Genomic DNA, 17,521 nt, shown 5'->3' on the forward strand with positions numbered 1-17,521 from the left:
GGAGTGTGTCCATTAACAGAGGTTAACACTCATTTCCTGGAGAAGGCTGCACGCACACATGTAACCGCCCACAACCCTGATCAATGGGTTTTCCATGCTTCCCAGCTATTCAGGTAGGGCCATCCCACAACTCTGAAAGCAGAGCTTCTTGGGTGTGGAGCTCTGCTCAGTGGGGACACAGCCTTTGGACAAGGAATCCACCCCTGGAGCTGGAGCCGGCTCTCCTCTGGGTCGTTTCGTGTCTATGTGAGCCCGCGTTTCCGTTCCCTTTTCTGGGGATACATTTCCTCAGCTTCATCCAAGGGAACAGAAGTGCTTGGAGTGTACACAGGGGTTTGAGTCTTGCAACTGGTCCAAGGTCACGGAGGACAAGCTTCTAAAGGGGACTTCAGATGGTGGAAATACCCCCAAACTTTCCTTCCACCGTGCTTCCCTGGTGGCTCAGACCGTAAAGAATCCGCCTGCAATGCAGGAGACCCGGGTTCCATCACTGGGTCAGGAAGATCCCCTGGAGGAGGGCAAGGCAACCCACTCCAGTGTTCTTGCCTGGAGAATCTCCATGGACAGAGGGCCTGGGGGCTAAATCCATGGGGTCGCAAAGAGTCGGACACCACTGAGCGATTAACAATTTCCCTCCACGGAGTCACTTCTCCTTGGCAGAGGCGGGAGGGGGAAGAGCACCCGGACACCCGGAGGCCGACCTTGGGGAGCTGGCGATCTCTTCCGGCTGCTAAGTTAGAACTGGGGTGAGGGCTCCCCCATTTCACCACCTACGGGCTTGCTGGTGGGGAGGTTTTGTGACGGAGCGCGGTTCCCCGGGCGGCCGGGCCGAGCCGGAGCGGCGCGGGGCGGGCCGGGGGCGGAGCGGCCGGCGCTGACGGCCGCGGCGGAGAGGGGCCGACCGCGCCCACTTCCTCCGGAGCCCGGGGACCCGCGGCCGCGAGCGGCGCCCAGCTCCCCCGCCCGGCCGTGGCCAGGAGGCTCCGGCGCGACCTGCGGCCGCCAGCCCAGCGCGTCCCTGGCCGCCGCCGGCATGGACACGGCGCCGAGGCGGAACCGCCCGGAGGGGCCGGCGGAGCGCCCGCCGCCCGCCCGGGACTCGGAGGAGGAGGAGGAGGAGGAGGAAGCCGGGATGGAGCCCGGGCTGGCGGACGAGGAGGAGGTGGACCCCCGGATCCAGGTAGGAGGCGCGGGGGGCGCGCGGGGGCCCTGGCCTCCGCGCTCAGCCCGCCTCCGAGCTCCGGGTGCCTGCGCGCAGGGGAGCGGCCCGGGGAGGCCCGGGGCTGCGGGGGAGAGAGGCTCCGAGCGCCGGGTTTCGCCCGGTTCCTGGGGAGGCTGCGGTGCCCGCGCGGACGCGGCCCGACTCCATCGCCGGGACTCCCGGTTGGACCCGGGGGATTGCCCGCAGCGTGCCCTGCGCTTGGGGCGGACGTGCAACAAAGAGGAAAGGGGGCGGGGGCGCCTCGCCGGGTTCGTGGGTACCCGATCCGGCTCTGCGCAACCTCCGGACTCCCGGAGCCCGGCCGGCGGCGTAGCGCGCGCCCCCGGGGCGGTGGGCGCCGGCCACCCCCCTACACCTGGGGCGGCCGCCCTGCCCGGGGGTCGGAGCCCTCACCTGGCAGAGGGGACCGTCCGGAGCCATCCCCCGCCCCGATTCATTGTTATTAAACCGAAGGGTTTATTGTCACCCCGGCGCAGCCCTCCGGCTGGCCTCAAACGGTTTAAAACCCAGCTCTTTCCTCCTTGTGAGGTCGAGTGTGAACAGAAACCAGGGCCAACTGGTGCGCAAAGCTGACGCGCGAGAAGGCGAGAGGGTTGGCCTGCTTACTGCGCCTCCATTTCTCCGGGAGATGATTAAAAAGCAATTTCCACGCCGAGATCTCAAAGTGACAGCTTAACCTCTTCACCCTCTAAGCAAAAAAGCACAGCACATCCCTTTGTAAGACCCATTTTTCTACTCTTCCGTAAGTCACTTGTAACAAAACCCTGCTTTTCAGCATGAACTGCGATTTCTGGAGACCTAATTGGTTTTTCAGTGTGCACATCTATTAAAAAGCTCATTTAACTCAGCTGTTGTGTTTAACTGAATTGTTATGGCAGGTGAGCAAGATAAAAATCAGGTGGAAAAAGCTTCGTATTAGGAATTCTATTAAAATCAGTTGGGCTACTACATTTTGTTTTCTTGGTAGGGGAATTCTGTTAACAAGATCCTTTGTTTGCAGAGTAAAAAGAGTTAACTTCATGCTGGGCGCTTTTTACAAAATGTTAGCATGTAAATATTTAAAGGATCAGGATTAAAGCTAGTTTTAGTTGTTTTGTAAACAGCTAGGTAGTTTGAATAATCGGCAGTTTGAAAAGAAAATGCTCTCTACAGAAAAATGCTCAACTTTGGGTGAGTTAATGCCAGAATTCCACCCTTGGTTCGCATGATTTCAATACTTTAGGCTTGGCTTTGTTTTCTTTTATTATATTTTCTGCAAAATTCCTGCTCTAAAGCAGAAAGCATTATTTTGATTTAGCCTCTAAACCATTTTTAACAGGTGGGTTTACCTGAAGGCACAAACCTGCAATAAATAATTGACCTTCTAAGAAAAGACAAATTCCTGGAACCTTAAGTCATTTTCAAAAAGGCCACTATCAAGAAAAGGGTTTCAGAAATGCTGACATTCATTTGTTCTTCCAGCCAAGGCACAACTGTTTTCCTTGACAATTAGTATGGACTGGTTCCTCTTCCTACAAACTGGCCAGAGTAATTTTGCAGATTTTGGGGCTGAGTCACAGTGGAAACCAAAGACAAGCATCCCTGAACTCTTTTTTTTCTGTCCCTTTTCTTCATCAGGGAGAACTGGAGAAGCTCAATCAATCCACGGATGATATCAACAGGCGGGAGACTGAACTTGAGGTACAGAGAGCTGGGTCCTGAAGTGAAGGTGGCTTCTGTCCTGCTGACCCCAGGCTGGTTCATTCTGTTTTAATAGCTGCAGAGTGGTTGCTGGCGTTCCCTCCTTGAAGTTGAGCAATAGCAAGCTGCCCGACAGAATGAATTACACCGCCGAGGCCAGCTCGTGGGCGGAACACACGAGGATCCAGGTTCACGTGGTTTACATCCTGGAAACTCGGAGGGGCCCAAACCAAGGGCTTTAGACACTCTTAAGCCCTAAAGTTACCGTGTCTGTTGAAAAGTTAGAAGGATTGAGGGGGGAAATTAGCTCTGCCCTTTAATGGATAAGAATGAATGAGCTCACAAAATCTCTTAAATATTTTACAGCGACTCCTTACATTGCTACTTGGAAATATCATGTGTTTCCTCAAAAAGACTTAGATCTTTTTTGACTTTTCGGCCCTAACCATGTGCTGCCCTCCTGTCCCTGCCCTTCCACTCTCCTGCTTTTTTTCTTTATTGTCTGCTTGGGTGTGGAATATTAATGATCTTAATGGTAAAGAAAAGCTGTTTAGTCTCAGAAGTGCTTTCCTGCCTGGAAAAATCTGGGGAGCTGAGACCTCGATTTGAAGTTCATGGGCATCTTCCCACCTGAGTGAACAGATTGACACTCTTCGTGGGTCCCACTTAGCCCCCATCCCTTTCCAGCAGTGGTCGGTTTTCCTACCACTTCCCAGCAGGTTTGACAACCCCTGCTTGTGTCTGGGAGCTGTGGGAGGACCCGCGTCTGTAGCAGAAGGAATGGCAGGGAAGGTCAGCAGAAGGGGCCGGCGCCGCTGGTCCCTCCGGGTGAGGGGGTGGGAGGTCTCAGGAATGTGATCCACCAGCCTGGCAACCCTGCTTTGTCCCTGCATGTCGAGGCCAGAGGTGGCCCGAGAGGCAAAGCTAGTTTGCCGAGCTGCTTCTGAAGGACTCCTCATGTGTTCTGATTCATCTGTGAGCCCTCTTCTCCCCCAAGTGAAGTACCTTCTGTGCGTGGAAATTTTTTGCACGTATGATGAATCAGGACTCTTTGTTGGGCAGTTGAAATCTCTTAGAATCTCACGTTTGGAATTCATTTAGCAGCATGACCTGTTTCATTTCTATCAGGGTTTGTCGTTTCCAAAAAGTTTTTTTTTTTTTTTTTTTTTAATTTTTAATGTCTCTCTCTCTGGCTGCTGTGAGTCTTGGTTACAGCACGCAGGATCTGTAGTTATGATGTGCGAGCTCTTAGTGGCAGTGTGTGGGGTCTGATCAGGGGTTGAACCTGGGCCCCCTGCATTGGGAGTGCAGAGTCTCAGCCCCTGGGCCACCAGGGGAGTCCCCCAAGGGTTTTACAAGCTTGACCTCCTTCCACCTTGTCACAGCAGCCCAGAGCTGTGCTGTTCGTGATGGCCGCCTCCAGCCACGTGTGGCTATTTGAATTTAAATTAATAACAATTAAATAAAATTAAAAGTTCCCTCCCTCAGTCATAGCAGCAGCAGCAGGGGCGCGGTAGGCCTGGTGTTGGACAGATCAGAGAAAACTCCCATTATCATAGACACTTCTACCAGGTGGCCTGGGCCTGGCAGGTAGGGTGGGAGGCAGGGACCACCGGTTCTCCAGGGGAGGACACGGAGGTCAGTGTCCTCACAGGTCAGCCACACGGCAGAACCTAGTCATTTTTCAGATCCCCTTCCATTTCTCATGTTCTGCGATCCCAAATACCAGCTGACAAGTTGGAAATTTGTGTGTGTGTCTTTTTTTTTTTTTTTTTTTTTAGCAAAGTACTGATTGATTCAGGGCCTCTCAGGTGGCGCTAGTGGTAAAGAACCTGCCCACCAATGCAGGACATGTCAGAGATGTGGGTTCGATCCCTGGGTCGGGAAGATCCCCTGGAGGGGAGGGCATGGCAACCCACTCCGGTATTCTTGCCTGGAGAATCCCATGCACAGAGGAGTCTGGCGGGCTACCATCCATGGGGTCACAAAGAGTCAGACACGACTGAAGCGATTTAGCACGCACGCACGATTTATTCATCCAGCACGTATTTATAGGGCTGCTCCACGCCGGCCCCTGTCCAGGTTGTGTTCCCCTTCTGAGGCACAGTTGTTTCATCTCAACTCTCTTCAGCCCCGATTTCCGAAGCCCCTTTCTGGGCACTCTTAGGTCCTTGAGTGTCTCGGGAAACTCTGACAGGTGTTTCCTGCCTGGCTCTGGAGGGCACTTGGCAGCCGCCGGGAGAGGGGGTCAGGCTGGCCTGTGTCACCGGCTGCCCTTTACGTGGCCTTATTATAACCAGGGTGTGTGTGCTCAGTCGCTCAGTCATGTCCGACTCTCTGCGAACCCATGGACTGCAGCCCGCCATGCTCCTCTGTCCGTGGAATTTTCCAGGCAAAGGTTACTGGAGTGGGTTGCATTTCCTTCTCCAATAACCAGGGTGGATTCAGACAAGTATGGTGCTAACTCTGGACGTCAAGAAAACTTCCTTAGCAGCCGTGCTGAAAAGGAACAAGAAACAGCTGGAGCTAATTTCCATCCAATTTCCTTTAACCCAGAATTTTTGAGATAGAATAATTTCAGTGTGGAATCAAAACAGGAAAACCACGAGTGAGACGTTTTGCATATATTTTTGTACCCAGAGAAGTCTTGTGCATCTTTTACACCTAGAGCACGTCTCCCTTCAGGCCAGCCGGGTTTAGGAGGGCAGCCTGGGTCTAATCGGTGGGGTCTCAGCCTCTGTGCAGGCTCTCTGGGCACGGCTCACACTCGCCGAGCCCACCGGGGAGCGGATGGCCATTGTCTGCTGGGCTGTGCCCCTTCGGGCGGGCACTGGGCACCCACCTTGGTGTCAGGCTTGCAGCCTCTGCTGAGCAGGCAGATAGGGGTTCGAGACAGAGGCCCTGCCTCAGCGTGTTGATGTCTCAGTTGAGGCTGGGGTATGGAGAAGTGGCTAGTAATTACGGATTGAGAGTCCAGTAGAAGAGCGACCCGACAGAGGAATCTCTGGAAAACACTGAGCGGAACAAGGGAGCCTGTGTGTGGAGTGGCAGATGGAGGGAGCAGTGGGGGTGCCAGGGGAGGGCGGGCACAGATGGGTGTGGGCCAGGGAGCAGCCACCTGAGCACACGGATGGTCCTTCTTGTTTGCAGGAGTTTCCGCTAAGCTTGCGGGAAACTGGCTCCCAAGGGAAATGTGACCAAAAGCTTTCAGTAAGTTCAACTCATTAGGCTCCTGTGAGCCGCTGGTCCCCCACGTCCACTGATCAGTTCGTAACTTTGTGTTTCTGTTTAAAGACACATTCAGTTCAGTTGCTCAGTCGTGTCTGACTCTTTGTGACCCCATGGACTGCAGCACACCAGGCCTCCCTGTCCATCACCAACTCCCGGAATTTACTCAAACTCGTCAGTGATGCCATCCAACCATCTCATCCTCTGGCGTCCCCTTCTCCTCCCGCCTTCAATCGTTCCCAGCATCAGGGTCTTTTCCAGTGAGTCAGTTCTTCACATCAGGTGGCCAACGTGTTGAAGTTTCAGCTTCCGCATCAGTCTTTCCAGTGAATATTCAGAACTGATCTCCTTTAGGATGGACTGGTTGGATCTCCTTGCAGTCCAAGGGACTCTCAAGAGTCTTCTCCAACACCACAGTTCCAAAGCATCACTTCTTCTGCATTTAGCTTTCTTTCTAGTCCAGCTCTCATATCCATATGTGACTATACTGTAAAAACCACAGCCTTGACTAGAAGGACCATTGTTGGCAAAGTAATGTCTCTGCTTTTTAATATGCACGTGATTTTATTGTAAAGATTTTTTAAAAATGTGGACCATTTTTAAAGTCTTTATTTAATTTGTTAAAATAGTGTTTCTGTTCTCTGTTTTGAGTTTCTGGCCTGTGGAATCTTTGTTCCCCAACCAGGGATAGAACCTACACCCCTGTGATCCAGGAAAGGCAAAGTCTTAACCACTCGACCAGCACGGAAGTCCCTAAAGACACCTTATTTAATGTGTATTTTTGGTTCACTCATGTTGAGCTTGGCCATCAGCACCATGACTCAGCCTGATCAAAGGTTATTCAACTTGTGTTTTCTCCATTAGGCTCATCACAGCTTTCCTGGGCTTGGGACACTAGCCAGCCCTTTAGCACTAGGCTTGGGGTCCCTTTTAAGCAGCAGAATCACCAATGTAAAGCACAAAAATGCAGAAAGTGTGGCACGAAATGGACTGTGTCAAGGTTGCCTGTTTGTAGCATGAGAGCTGGAGCAAGGCAGAGGGGTCAGTCCCTCCTCCCCGAGGACAGCCCCGCGGGCGCCTGGAGCCTCTTGCACTCTCTGCAGGCCCGTGCATGGCTGTAGAGCAGCACAGTATTTTCTGGAATTAGTGAGTAGACAGATTCACAGATAACGACGATTGACTGTGTATATTTCAGGGCCTCTGGGGCGGGGCTTCTGCTGTCCACATTTCCTTTCCTTTGCTTTTTGATTATGGTCTGCAAGGCCCAGCACCTCTCATGACTGGGGGGTGATTCAAGTGAATTGGTGACCCCAGTGCTCATGCACCGTTTACAACATCCACGATATGGAAGCAACCCTATGAGCTCACTGATGGGTGAATGGATAAAGGTGTGGTACCGGGCTTCCCTGGTGGCCTAGTAGTTAAGAATCGAGGTTTGCACTGCATTTGATCCGTGGTTGGGGAACTAAGATCCTGCACGTGGTGTAGCCAAAACATTTTTGGTACGTATATACACAATGGAATGTTAGTCAGCTGTGAAAAATGAAATTTGCAGCAACGGGGATGGACTTGGAGGGCATTATGCCAAAGTGAAAGCAGTCAGACAGAGACAGTGTAATACCGCTTATATGCGGAGTCTGAAAAATACAACCAACTGGGGAATATGGCAGAAGTGAAGCAGACTCACAGGTGTAGATGACAAGCTAGTGGTTATCAGCACAGAGTATTGGGTGTAAGGTAGCCTCAGGGATGTTTGTATAATGTGGGGAATATAGCCAATATTTTGTATTAACCATAAGTAGAAAGTTCAGTCACTCGGTCGTGTCTGACTCTTTGCGACCCCATGAACCACATCATGCCCGGCCTCCCTGTCCGTCACAATCTCCTGGAGTTTACCCAAACTCTTGTCCATTGAGTCGGTGATGCCATCCAACCATCTCATCCTCTGTCATCCCCCTCTCCTCCTGCCCTCAATCTTGCCCAGCATCAGGGAAAGATTTTCAAATGAGTTGGTTCTTTGCATCAGGTGGCCGAAGTATTGGAGTTTCAGTTTTAGCATCAGTCCTTGCAATGAACACCCAGGATTGATCTCCTTTAGGATGGACTGGTTGGATCTCCTTGCAGTCCAAGGGACTCTCAAGAGTCTTCTCCAACACCACAGATTCAAAGTATCAATTCAGCGCTCAGGTTTCTTTATAGTCCAACTCTCACATCCACACATGACTACTTCTAAGGACACACTTCCCTATTTAAAGAGCACGTTTCACAGAACAGGAAGTTGAAATTGCAGAAACATTGAAGTAAAGTGAAGTCACTCAGTTGTGTCCGACTCTTCGCAACCCTATGGACTGCAGTCCTCCAGGCTCCTCCATCCATAGGATTTTCCAGGCAAGAATATTGGAGTGGTTGCCATTTCTTTCTCCAGGGGATCTTCCCAACCCAGGGACTGAACCGAGGTTTCCCGCATTGTAGGCAGATGCTTTACCCTCTGAGCCACCAGAGAAGCCCAGCCTTTAATCAGAGAGGCTCTTGAATATGAGCCTGATATTTCAAGTAAATATTTTCCCACAGGCGCATTGGTTAATCAGCTTTAATGATTAACTCATGGAGTATTTCTTGAGCACCCACTGTGTGCTTCCCTGAAAGCCTGTCTGAAGGGGGCAGGCCTGGGGTGGGGAAGGACCCTCCAGAGGGAACAGTCAGCGCTAAGGAGGGGCGCCTCCTGGGCTGGGCACCGGTGCCCTGGGGTTGGGGGAGCTGGTTGGAGAAAGATAAGCGGTCCTTCTGCTTGTGGCAGCCTTGCCCTGGGGTGCGGCAGGCCGGGAGACGTGCTGATACCCTTGGACGCTGTACCCGACCCCGCGATCTGTTCTCCAAGGTTTGAAGCAGCACAGAGACTTTCTCAGTCGCTGTCACCAGGATTTGTAACATTCCACGCCCAGCCCCTTAGCTTTTTACCGCCTTGTGCAGTGTTTCCTTACCCCTGCTTCTCGGAAGGTGGGCTTGTCTTGGGGTGAAATGGTCACTGATGAGGAGCAGGAAGGGCTCTCCAGGCCCAGTTGCCCACGCACATGTTTCTGGCTCGGAAAGCCATTGCACACTGACTTTTTCAGCCTGCCCTTCCCAGCGAGGGCAGAGGCGCTTCATTGTAAATGGCCGTGCTCTTTCTTTCCCTCTGTGCCTGGGTGGAGGCGGTTTGAAAAAGCATCCGAATTCTGGACATCTGTGTTCCTCAGACTCACAGAAGGCCTGCACTCAGCATCAACCTTCTCCTTTGCCAAAAACTAGCAAACAGTTCCTCTTTAAAAAACTGTCCCGAGCTTGGAAAGTTGGGGTGGGGGAGGAGAAGAGCAGGTGAATTGGGAGCAGCCTGGACTCTTCCTAATGAATTACTAGCTCAAGTCAGGGGAAGAGAAATTCTTTTCTCAGAGGATGGTGTTGTCACATCTTAGCACTTTCTCCTTTAAGGTGTGTGTGTGTGTGTGTGTGTGTGTGTTGCATGAGTGAGGCTGGAATCTTTTTGTACTTTCATAAAGTGTGTGTGTGTGGGTGCTGTGTGTGTGTTGCATGAGTGTGTGTGGTGTGAGTGTGTTGCATGGGTGTGTGGGTGTGTCTGTGTGTGTGGTGTGGTGTGTCTCTGTGTGTGTTGTGTGCGTGTTGCATGACTGTGTGTATGGTGTGTGTATGTGTGTACGCTGTGTATGTGCTGTGTGTGTGTGTGTATGTGTGACGTGTGTGGTGGTTGTGTGTGTGCGTTTCTGTGTGTGTGTGTGGTGTGTCTCTGTGTGTGTTGTGTGTGTGTTGCATGACTGTATGTGATGTATGTGTGTTGTATGACTGTGTGTATGGGTGTGGTGTGGTGTGTGTGTGGTGTGTGTGTTGCATGACTGTGTGTGTGGTGTGTGCATGTGTGTGTATGCTGTGTGTGTGTGTTGCACAGTGAGGCTGACTGTCTCTGGGGGCATCTGGTTGCAGGGCGCAGTGCCCTGGCGGCGTCCGTGTAGCCCATCCCGAGGCCCTTCTGTGGCTCTGGCTCGTGCTGGGTCCTCGCTGTGCTGGGGGCCTTGGCCACAGAGTGGGGGACCCGCGTGGGGTCTTGGGAGTTGGGGGCGCTCTGATGTGACGGGGGCTTTGGCGTCGAGGCCTGGGGACTTGGGTTTTTGGGAGGGCCGGCCACTGGCAGGGGAGGGCGGAGAGTGGCCGTGCAGACGCCCTGCAGCCTGGACAGTGTGGCGGGGAGGGGAGCCTGCGCGGGGGAAGACCTTTCGGTAGCCAGCTGGGTGTGACGTCTTTTCTGGGCCTCTGGGGCACCCAGGTCTGACCCGAAGTTTGGCCATCAGGCCAGTAGGACTCAGGGCTGCCTGCTTGGGTGACAGTCCCCTTGTTGCTGCTGGAATGTCCGTGACTTTTGACCCAGCGATTGCATTTGGAAGAATTTGTCCTAAGGGGGTAACTGGGCACAGATCCAGGTCTAGCAGGGTTCACCGCAGCCTTGTTTGAAAATGCTGGAGAATTGTGACTCCGCCTGACTGTCAGTAGGATGTTGCTGAAACAGATGAATACCGAGCCCAGGCGCTGGTTGAGAGAATGCGGGCTTCACGTGTTGACCAGCTTGTTATTAACCAAGAAATGCATCTGAATGGGAAAAAGCAGGTTCCAAGAGCATGGGTTCATGATTTAGAATCATGATGCTATTCTAAAAACTATGTTTATGTGAATAAACATATCTGGAAAGAATTACATGCCAGCTATTATATCTGCTGGAGAGATGAGTGAGATGTATTCTCTTTATATTTTTTCTGTGTTTTCTGAATTATTTGCTTTGAGTTTGTACTCCTTTATAGTCAGAGGGGGAAAATAAAACCCCAAAGTCACGGGAAAGGGATGTGAGGAGGGACATCTTGGCTTCAGGTGACGTGGCCGGAACCTGAGCTTCGCTGACTTTTGGGGCACTTGCTGCTTTGGAGCCTAAGTCGCCCGGTCTGTGAATTGGAGTCATGAGTGGCCTGGGGGTTCTGGGGGGCCTGGGGCAGGAGGAGACATTGTGTGCGGGAGGGCTTTGCTCGTTGCCCAGCCCCGGGGAGGGCGTGGCTTCCTGCATGCGGGGCTGGCCTGGAGCGTGGGGACCCGCTGGGTGTTCAGGATGGATGCAGGGAAGGTTCCAGCGAGATGCTCCGCCCTCCTCCCCAGGGCCCTGCCATGAGGTCCCTTTGTCAGAGACAGGCTCCAGGCAAGGGGCCAGAGAGAGGGCTCGTAGGGCCAGGTCTACAGCAAGATGGACTCTGCGGGGTCTGGAGCCGCAGACCTTGGGCTCTGGAAATCACCTGTGTCTCCACCTGAGCTGTGCTGTGTTAGGCTGTGTCTCCTCCTGAGGTTTGCCTGGCGCATAGTGGCTGCTCATTTGATGTTCGAGCCGATGGATGTTGACAGACTGCCCCTTGATGGCTGTGTGACCTGGGGCAAGTTACTCGATATCTCTGAACCTCAGTTTCCTCATCCCACCGATGGTTGCGTAGTAAGCCGTCAGTAAATATCGTTGCTGCTGTTACTGGGAGAGGGCAGGCGAGGGCTGTAGCGTGGGGGGGTCCTTGCAGGAAGGACTTGTGTCCCTCCTGGAATGTCCTTGTCTCCTAGCTGCTCTTCAGTAGTAACGAGAGCTAATACTAGTAATAATGGCAAAAAAGTGCCTCCCGTATGCCAGACCCTGTTCTAAGCACTTTGCATCCCTGAATCCTAAGCAGGACTTTGTGTGATCGAGCCGATCCTCCCTGTTCTGCTGATAAAACCAAGGCCTTGAGTATCTTGCTTTCAAGGGATTGCCCAGCTCTGCTAGTGACACTGTTTCTTGACATTCTTCGTTGTTGGGGGCTGTCTTGTCCATTGTAGGAGGTTTAGCAGCACCCTCTCACTAAATGAGACCACTTCCTGCGCACCCCCCCACCCCGCCCAGTTGTGACACCAGGCCCATCTCCAGCCTTGCAAGTGTCCTGGGGAAAGGGGACGGGGTTGCCTGGGGGGGAACCCCTGCCCTCGAGAAATGCCATCAAGGCGTGGTCCTTGCACTGCAGAACCAAGTTACGATTGCCTGGTCCTGGGCCCCACCCAGACCTGCTGACTCAGAATCTCTGGAGGCTTGGCACCAGGAGTCTGTCTGAGCAGCGCTACCGGTCTCACGCTCTCTCTCTCTCAGGCTGTCTTCTGGTTATTTCTGTGCTGGCCTGGCTCCCTGTGCCCTGGACTCAGCCCCTGGAAGGAAGGGCTTGGCTTCCCCATCTTTGTACCCCAGTATCTCCCACAGTGCCTGCCCACAGTGAGTTGGGGAATGAATGGCTGGAGTCGTGGTTAGAGCCAGATGCTCTGTGGACTCACCGTGGCTCCTGCCACACACACTGTCCCGCAGAACGGGCAGGGCCCTTTTCCCTCGTGCCTGCTCTGGAACTGCATCAGCCCCTGGGCCGTGCCTGGGCAGCCTTGATCCCGGGCACAGAGGCGGCGTTGGTAAGGCCTGTGACCTCTTCTCCCCCAAGCCCCTCAGTCCCAAACGTCTGAGCTCATGGAGGTGTAGGACTCTGCCCTGCTTGGAGATGCTCAAGTTTTAAGAGTGTTTCACACTGGAATAGGATGATGTGTGGATATGGACACATGGCCATCATCTATTCAGTGGGAAAAAAGCTAGTGGGAAAAATGGTGTATAAAACTATGCTAAGAGTTTATGTAAAAGCAAATATACATGCAGTACCAGAACATGTACATATAAGAGGAAAAAAGGGTCTAGAACAGAGAGAATCATAGCATGGTCCACAGACTCGACTCTGCTTGTTACCAATTAAGGTGAAGTACCCACAGAGATTGAGAGTAAGATTTTACAAGTTTTTCTTTTTTGCCGTTTGACATTGCTGTGACACCCCAGTGGCTTTTCACTTTTCTGGTTCATTGTATTCGGCAAAAATGTGGACTCATGTTGATTGATGGTGGGGCTGGGGTAAGCAGTATCATAGTTTCAGAAGCACGGAGCCTCACATGTTATTAATGGTTACTGCTAAGAATGCTGAGGATTTTTTTTTTTTCATTTCTCAATGTCTTCTGCATTATTTTCAATGACCGTTTTCACAGGCAGGGCATAAGGGTGGAGAATGTAGCACTATTATAAAAAGAAGTCTTTATGAATCAAAGAAGTGAATTTTCACGGAAGGAATTTTAGGAACGATGAGGGCTGGTAGGAAAAAATTTCTAGATGGGTAGTGGCTGCCCTAATTGTGGATAAGTCCTGACGTTGGTGGGTTTGCTTGGTGAATTATTGTATTGTTAAATTCTCACGTGGTAATTCGTGGAGCTTTGAAAAGAGCCTTAAAGGCCTTGTAGGGTTGTTTGCAGCCAAGATACCCTCATTTGTAACAGTACAAAACAATCCCCAAGATAGAACAGTGGGAAACATTCCAAGTATGAAGAATGTTTAGGTAGTCAACCTTAGGATACGGGTTTGAGTAGTAGCACCCTTTCTGCGTGGATAAAGACTTGGAGGTACATAGAGCCCTTGGACAGTATCAGCCGCTGTACTGTCACTTAGGGAAAATGGTATTAGTGCAGGCTGTTGGCTAGAATATAGAAATAGCTGTCAGTGTTGAGATGGAGTCTGCTGTCTGAAAACACATCAGCTGTCTTCCTTTTAAACAGTTCTCCAGATAGTATGTGAACTTTCCTGGCACCATTGTGGGAACCTGGCCACCTGCAGTACAGGGACCCAACTGAGTCCCCAGCGTTATCCAGGTACCTTCCCTCTGACTGCAAGGCGTCTAGGGTGTCGTCACCTCAAAGGAAGACAGGCTCCGCGGGCTGGCGGAACTGTTGTCCCCACGGTTGAGAGAATCTTCAGATCCCCCTGTTGCCAGAGAGCTGTGGTCGCTGTGGGCTGCAGCCTTTTAATGTTGAACTATTGTTTTTCCTTCTGAGCATTTATTGTAGAGACTTTTAACATAGCAGTTTGTTTGTGTGTGTGTGTGTTGGCTGGGTGAATTAAACATCTCTTGAACCTCATCCTTTGGCAGGCATCCCAGGTATCTTCACCCAGCCCTCTGTCTCTGAAGGTTACTTAATCTGCCCATCACCACATAGATGCTTCTAGAGTAGAGGCTGTATCCCTCTTATGCAACACATCTTAACCAAGAGTCTCATGGTCATTTGCAGATTTGCAAAGGTGCTCTTAGAGAGCTCAGAGAATCAGCCTCTTTCATTTCCTTAAAGGAAAATGGAAAACAATTTTGATCTCTTCTGGCCTGACTTTTTTTTTCCTATGCTGTGTTTTGCTGGATTATCCAAGAGATATTAGCGTTTGCTCTGACGGATAGGAATTGCCGTCAGGAAGACAATCACAGGACCGTCTGCTGCTGTGTATTCTCACTGAAGCCGAATCCGCTTAATGTAAATGCCTATCGTGTGGGGTCAGAGTCACACACAACGTGATGAACGGAGTTCGGGTGTCTTTGTCCACCTGACCCTTTTGTTGCTAGCACACAAAAGGCTTCAGCTTCATTTTGATAAATTTGAAACGGGCAGATTTGACATTTTCTCCCTGGTTTTTAGCTTTTTTTTTGAAGAAGAAATGTCCTTCCTCGTGGTCCTAGTTCCTGTTTGTATCTAACAAATTACCCCCAAACTTCTTTACCCCAAATCAAATGCTTTCTCTTGCCCATGATTTGTGGATCGGGAATTTGGAGTGAGCTCTGTGGGGTGGTCCTCGCTGGAGGAGTCTCATGCACTTGTAGCCACGATGTCAGTTGGGTGTGCTCATCCGAAGGCCTGGCTGGGCCGGTTGTCTGAGGAACCCTCCCCTATGGTGTCTGGCCGCAGATTCTGGGTCTTGGCTGCAGGCTCAGCTGGTCCGATTGTCTGAGGAGCCCCCCGCCATGGTGTCTGGCCGCAGATTCTGCGTCTTGGCTGTGGGCTCAGCTGACCCCTGTTTCCATCTGCCTGCCCCAGCCTGGTGGTCCCAGGTGCTCCGACCTCCTCGCAGTGTCTGGCTGCCCCCAGTGGGTGTCTCAGGATGACCAGCTGGAAACACCAGAGCCTCGGGGGTCCCACAGCGGCACTTCTGCGGCGATCTGCTGGTCCAGGCAGCCAGGAGCCCAGCAGATTCAGGAGGACGGGCCTACACTCCATCTCTGGATGGGGTCAGTGCCAAGGCATTTGAGCCCCTTTAGAACGTCCATGCTCTGGGTGGCAACACTGAGTCCGAAGCCAGCAGAAGTCCATCGGCTTCAGGAACAGCCACGGTTCGTGGGGCCTTGCCGAGTTACTGTAATGGTTAACCAGCCAGCAGAGGAAGGACTTTGATTTTTCCTCTCAGTGACCCTTAAGCCAGCCAGCGACAATTAAAGCCGCAGCGAGCCATTTTGAGAAGTGCCACGGCTTCTGCCATAAGGGACTCTTTGCTGCTTTGCCCCATTTCTTTAAAATTTTGTCTGAGAGAATATTACACTGCGGCTTCAACGCCTATTATAAAAAATTAGTGGCGCCCAGGGCCCCGGAGTACAATAGCTAGACACTTTATATAAATTCAGGGGGAAGGTTCTTAAACCCCTCGGGCAGCTTTTGACATGCTGCGTTCTTCCCCTGCCCTGGATTTTGCTAGCCTTGCCACTGCAGACATAGGATCCTGGTGGTGTAGGCGTTTGCTAGAAATTGGATCCATACACCCCCCAGCTTGGAACTTGTTCGAGCAAATCGTACTTGAATGCTATGAAACTTGGGATTGAAAAAGCATAAGAAAACTTGTTTTAGAGCTGATACAGGAAAAGTGTGGACTTGGGCCTTCAGGAAATCTAGATTTGAATCCTCCCCCTGCCTCTTCGTAAGTTATGCAGTCTTGGCAAGGTTTTCAGCTTTTCCAGGTTTTTCATTTCCTTCTCTTGGAAAGGGGAAGGGCAATACCTATCTTGCAGAGCTGTTAAGGATTAAATAAGGTGATGATTGTAAAGCGTCCCCTGTACCTAGCATGTAAAGTGTTCAAGCCAAATGTGGTCCTTTCCTGTCTAACCATTGCTGTTTATTGAATAATAACACCTCCATAAAAATCACTACTGTTTATCAAAAGCTGATTGCATTCCAAGCATTGTCCTAAGTGGTTTTATATAGGTTAGTTCTCACAGCAGCTCTTCAGGATGGTGCTGGGACACGGGCTGAGAGACCAAGCCAGTTCTCCTGGGCCACCCAGCCAGTGGGATGAGGACCCAGGATTTCTATCCAGGAGTCTGAGGCTGGAGCCCAGGCGCTGAAGTAGTTTTAAGATGTGTGTTTGTGGGTTTCGAGGGTGCATCCTCTGAGGTCCGCACTGAGGCTGGTGAGGGGGAGGAACGCTGATCTAGGACTTGGGGACCAGGTGTTCAGTCTCTGCCCTGACACTCGCCAGATATACATCCGTGGTGAGGGGGAGGCTTCAGTTACCCGCTCTGTGCAATGGCAGCCTCTGAGTTAGATGATGGGCAAAGGCTTTGCCATCCCTGATAGTGAATGACTGAGACTTTAAAAAATGATTTGTTTTATTGAAATATAGTTGATTGACAGTGTGGTGTTAATTTCTGCTACATGGCAAAGTGATTCAGTTATACATATATATAGATTCTTTTTCACATTCTTTTCCATTATAGTTTATCACAGGATATTGAATATGGTTCTCTGTGCTGCACAGCAGGACTTTGCTGCTTATCCATTTTATGTAAGAGTTTGCACCTGCTAATCCCAAACTCCATCCTGTCTCTACCCCACCCGCCCCTCGGCAACCGTGGATCTGCTCTCTATGCCTCTGAGTCTGTTTCTCTCTGTAGGTGAGTTCCTTCCTGTCATATTTTGTTTGTTTATTTTATTCGGTTGTGCTGTGTCTTAGCTGTGCCATGTGGGATCTTTACTGCATGTAGATTCTAGTTCCCTAACCGGGGATCCAACCCTGGCCCCCTGCATTGGGAGCGTGGAATCTTAGCCACTGGACCACTGGGGATGTCCTTTTTATTCTTTTATTTTGGGGCCACACTGTGCGGCATGTGGAATCTGAGTCCCCCAACCAGGGATTGAACCCATCCCCCTGCAGCGGGAGAGCAGTCTTACCTGCTGGACCACCAGGGAAGTCCCTGTGTTATATTTTAGATCACACTTACAAATGATATCACATGGTGTTTGTCTCTGTCTGGTTTACCTCGCTTAGTATGATATCTCTAGGTCCGCCCATGTGGCTGCGGATGGCGTGGTTTCATTCTTTTTTACGGCCGAGTAGTATTCCACTGTGTGTATTAATGTATACAAACACACGTTATACACGTGCACACACACACATACACACATATATATTGTTGTTTAGTCACCGAGTTGCGTCTGTCTCTTCTGTGACCTCAGGTGCTATAG

At 51.4% G+C, this 17,521-nt stretch overlaps 1 protein-coding gene across 2 annotated transcripts in view; it reads left to right on the plus strand.

The window, feature by feature from the left end:
• The first annotated feature begins 926 nt into the window (after positions 1-926).
• The window catches only part of SH3BP5 (SH3 domain binding protein 5), a 75,234-nt gene continuing 58,639 nt past the window's right edge, over positions 927-17,521 (plus strand). Inside the window, exons 1-2 of one of the 2 annotated variants that reach the window (XM_040263794.1) lie at positions 927-1,180; positions 2,840-2,902. In XM_040263794.1, coding sequence (XP_040119728.1) covers positions 1,034-1,180; positions 2,840-2,902 — 210 coding nt within the window. In that variant the 5' untranslated portion in view covers positions 927-1,033. Of the gene's footprint in view, positions 1,181-2,839; positions 2,903-8,951; positions 8,959-17,521 lie in introns of those variants that run through there. The other variant, XM_040263799.1, reaches the window with a different exon arrangement.

This window comes from Oryx dammah, unplaced genomic scaffold (genome assembly GCF_014754425.2).
Source record: "Oryx dammah isolate SB20612 unplaced genomic scaffold, SCBI_Odam_1.1 HiC_scaffold_2, whole genome shotgun sequence".
NCBI lineage: Eukaryota > Metazoa > Chordata > Mammalia > Artiodactyla > Bovidae > Oryx > Oryx dammah.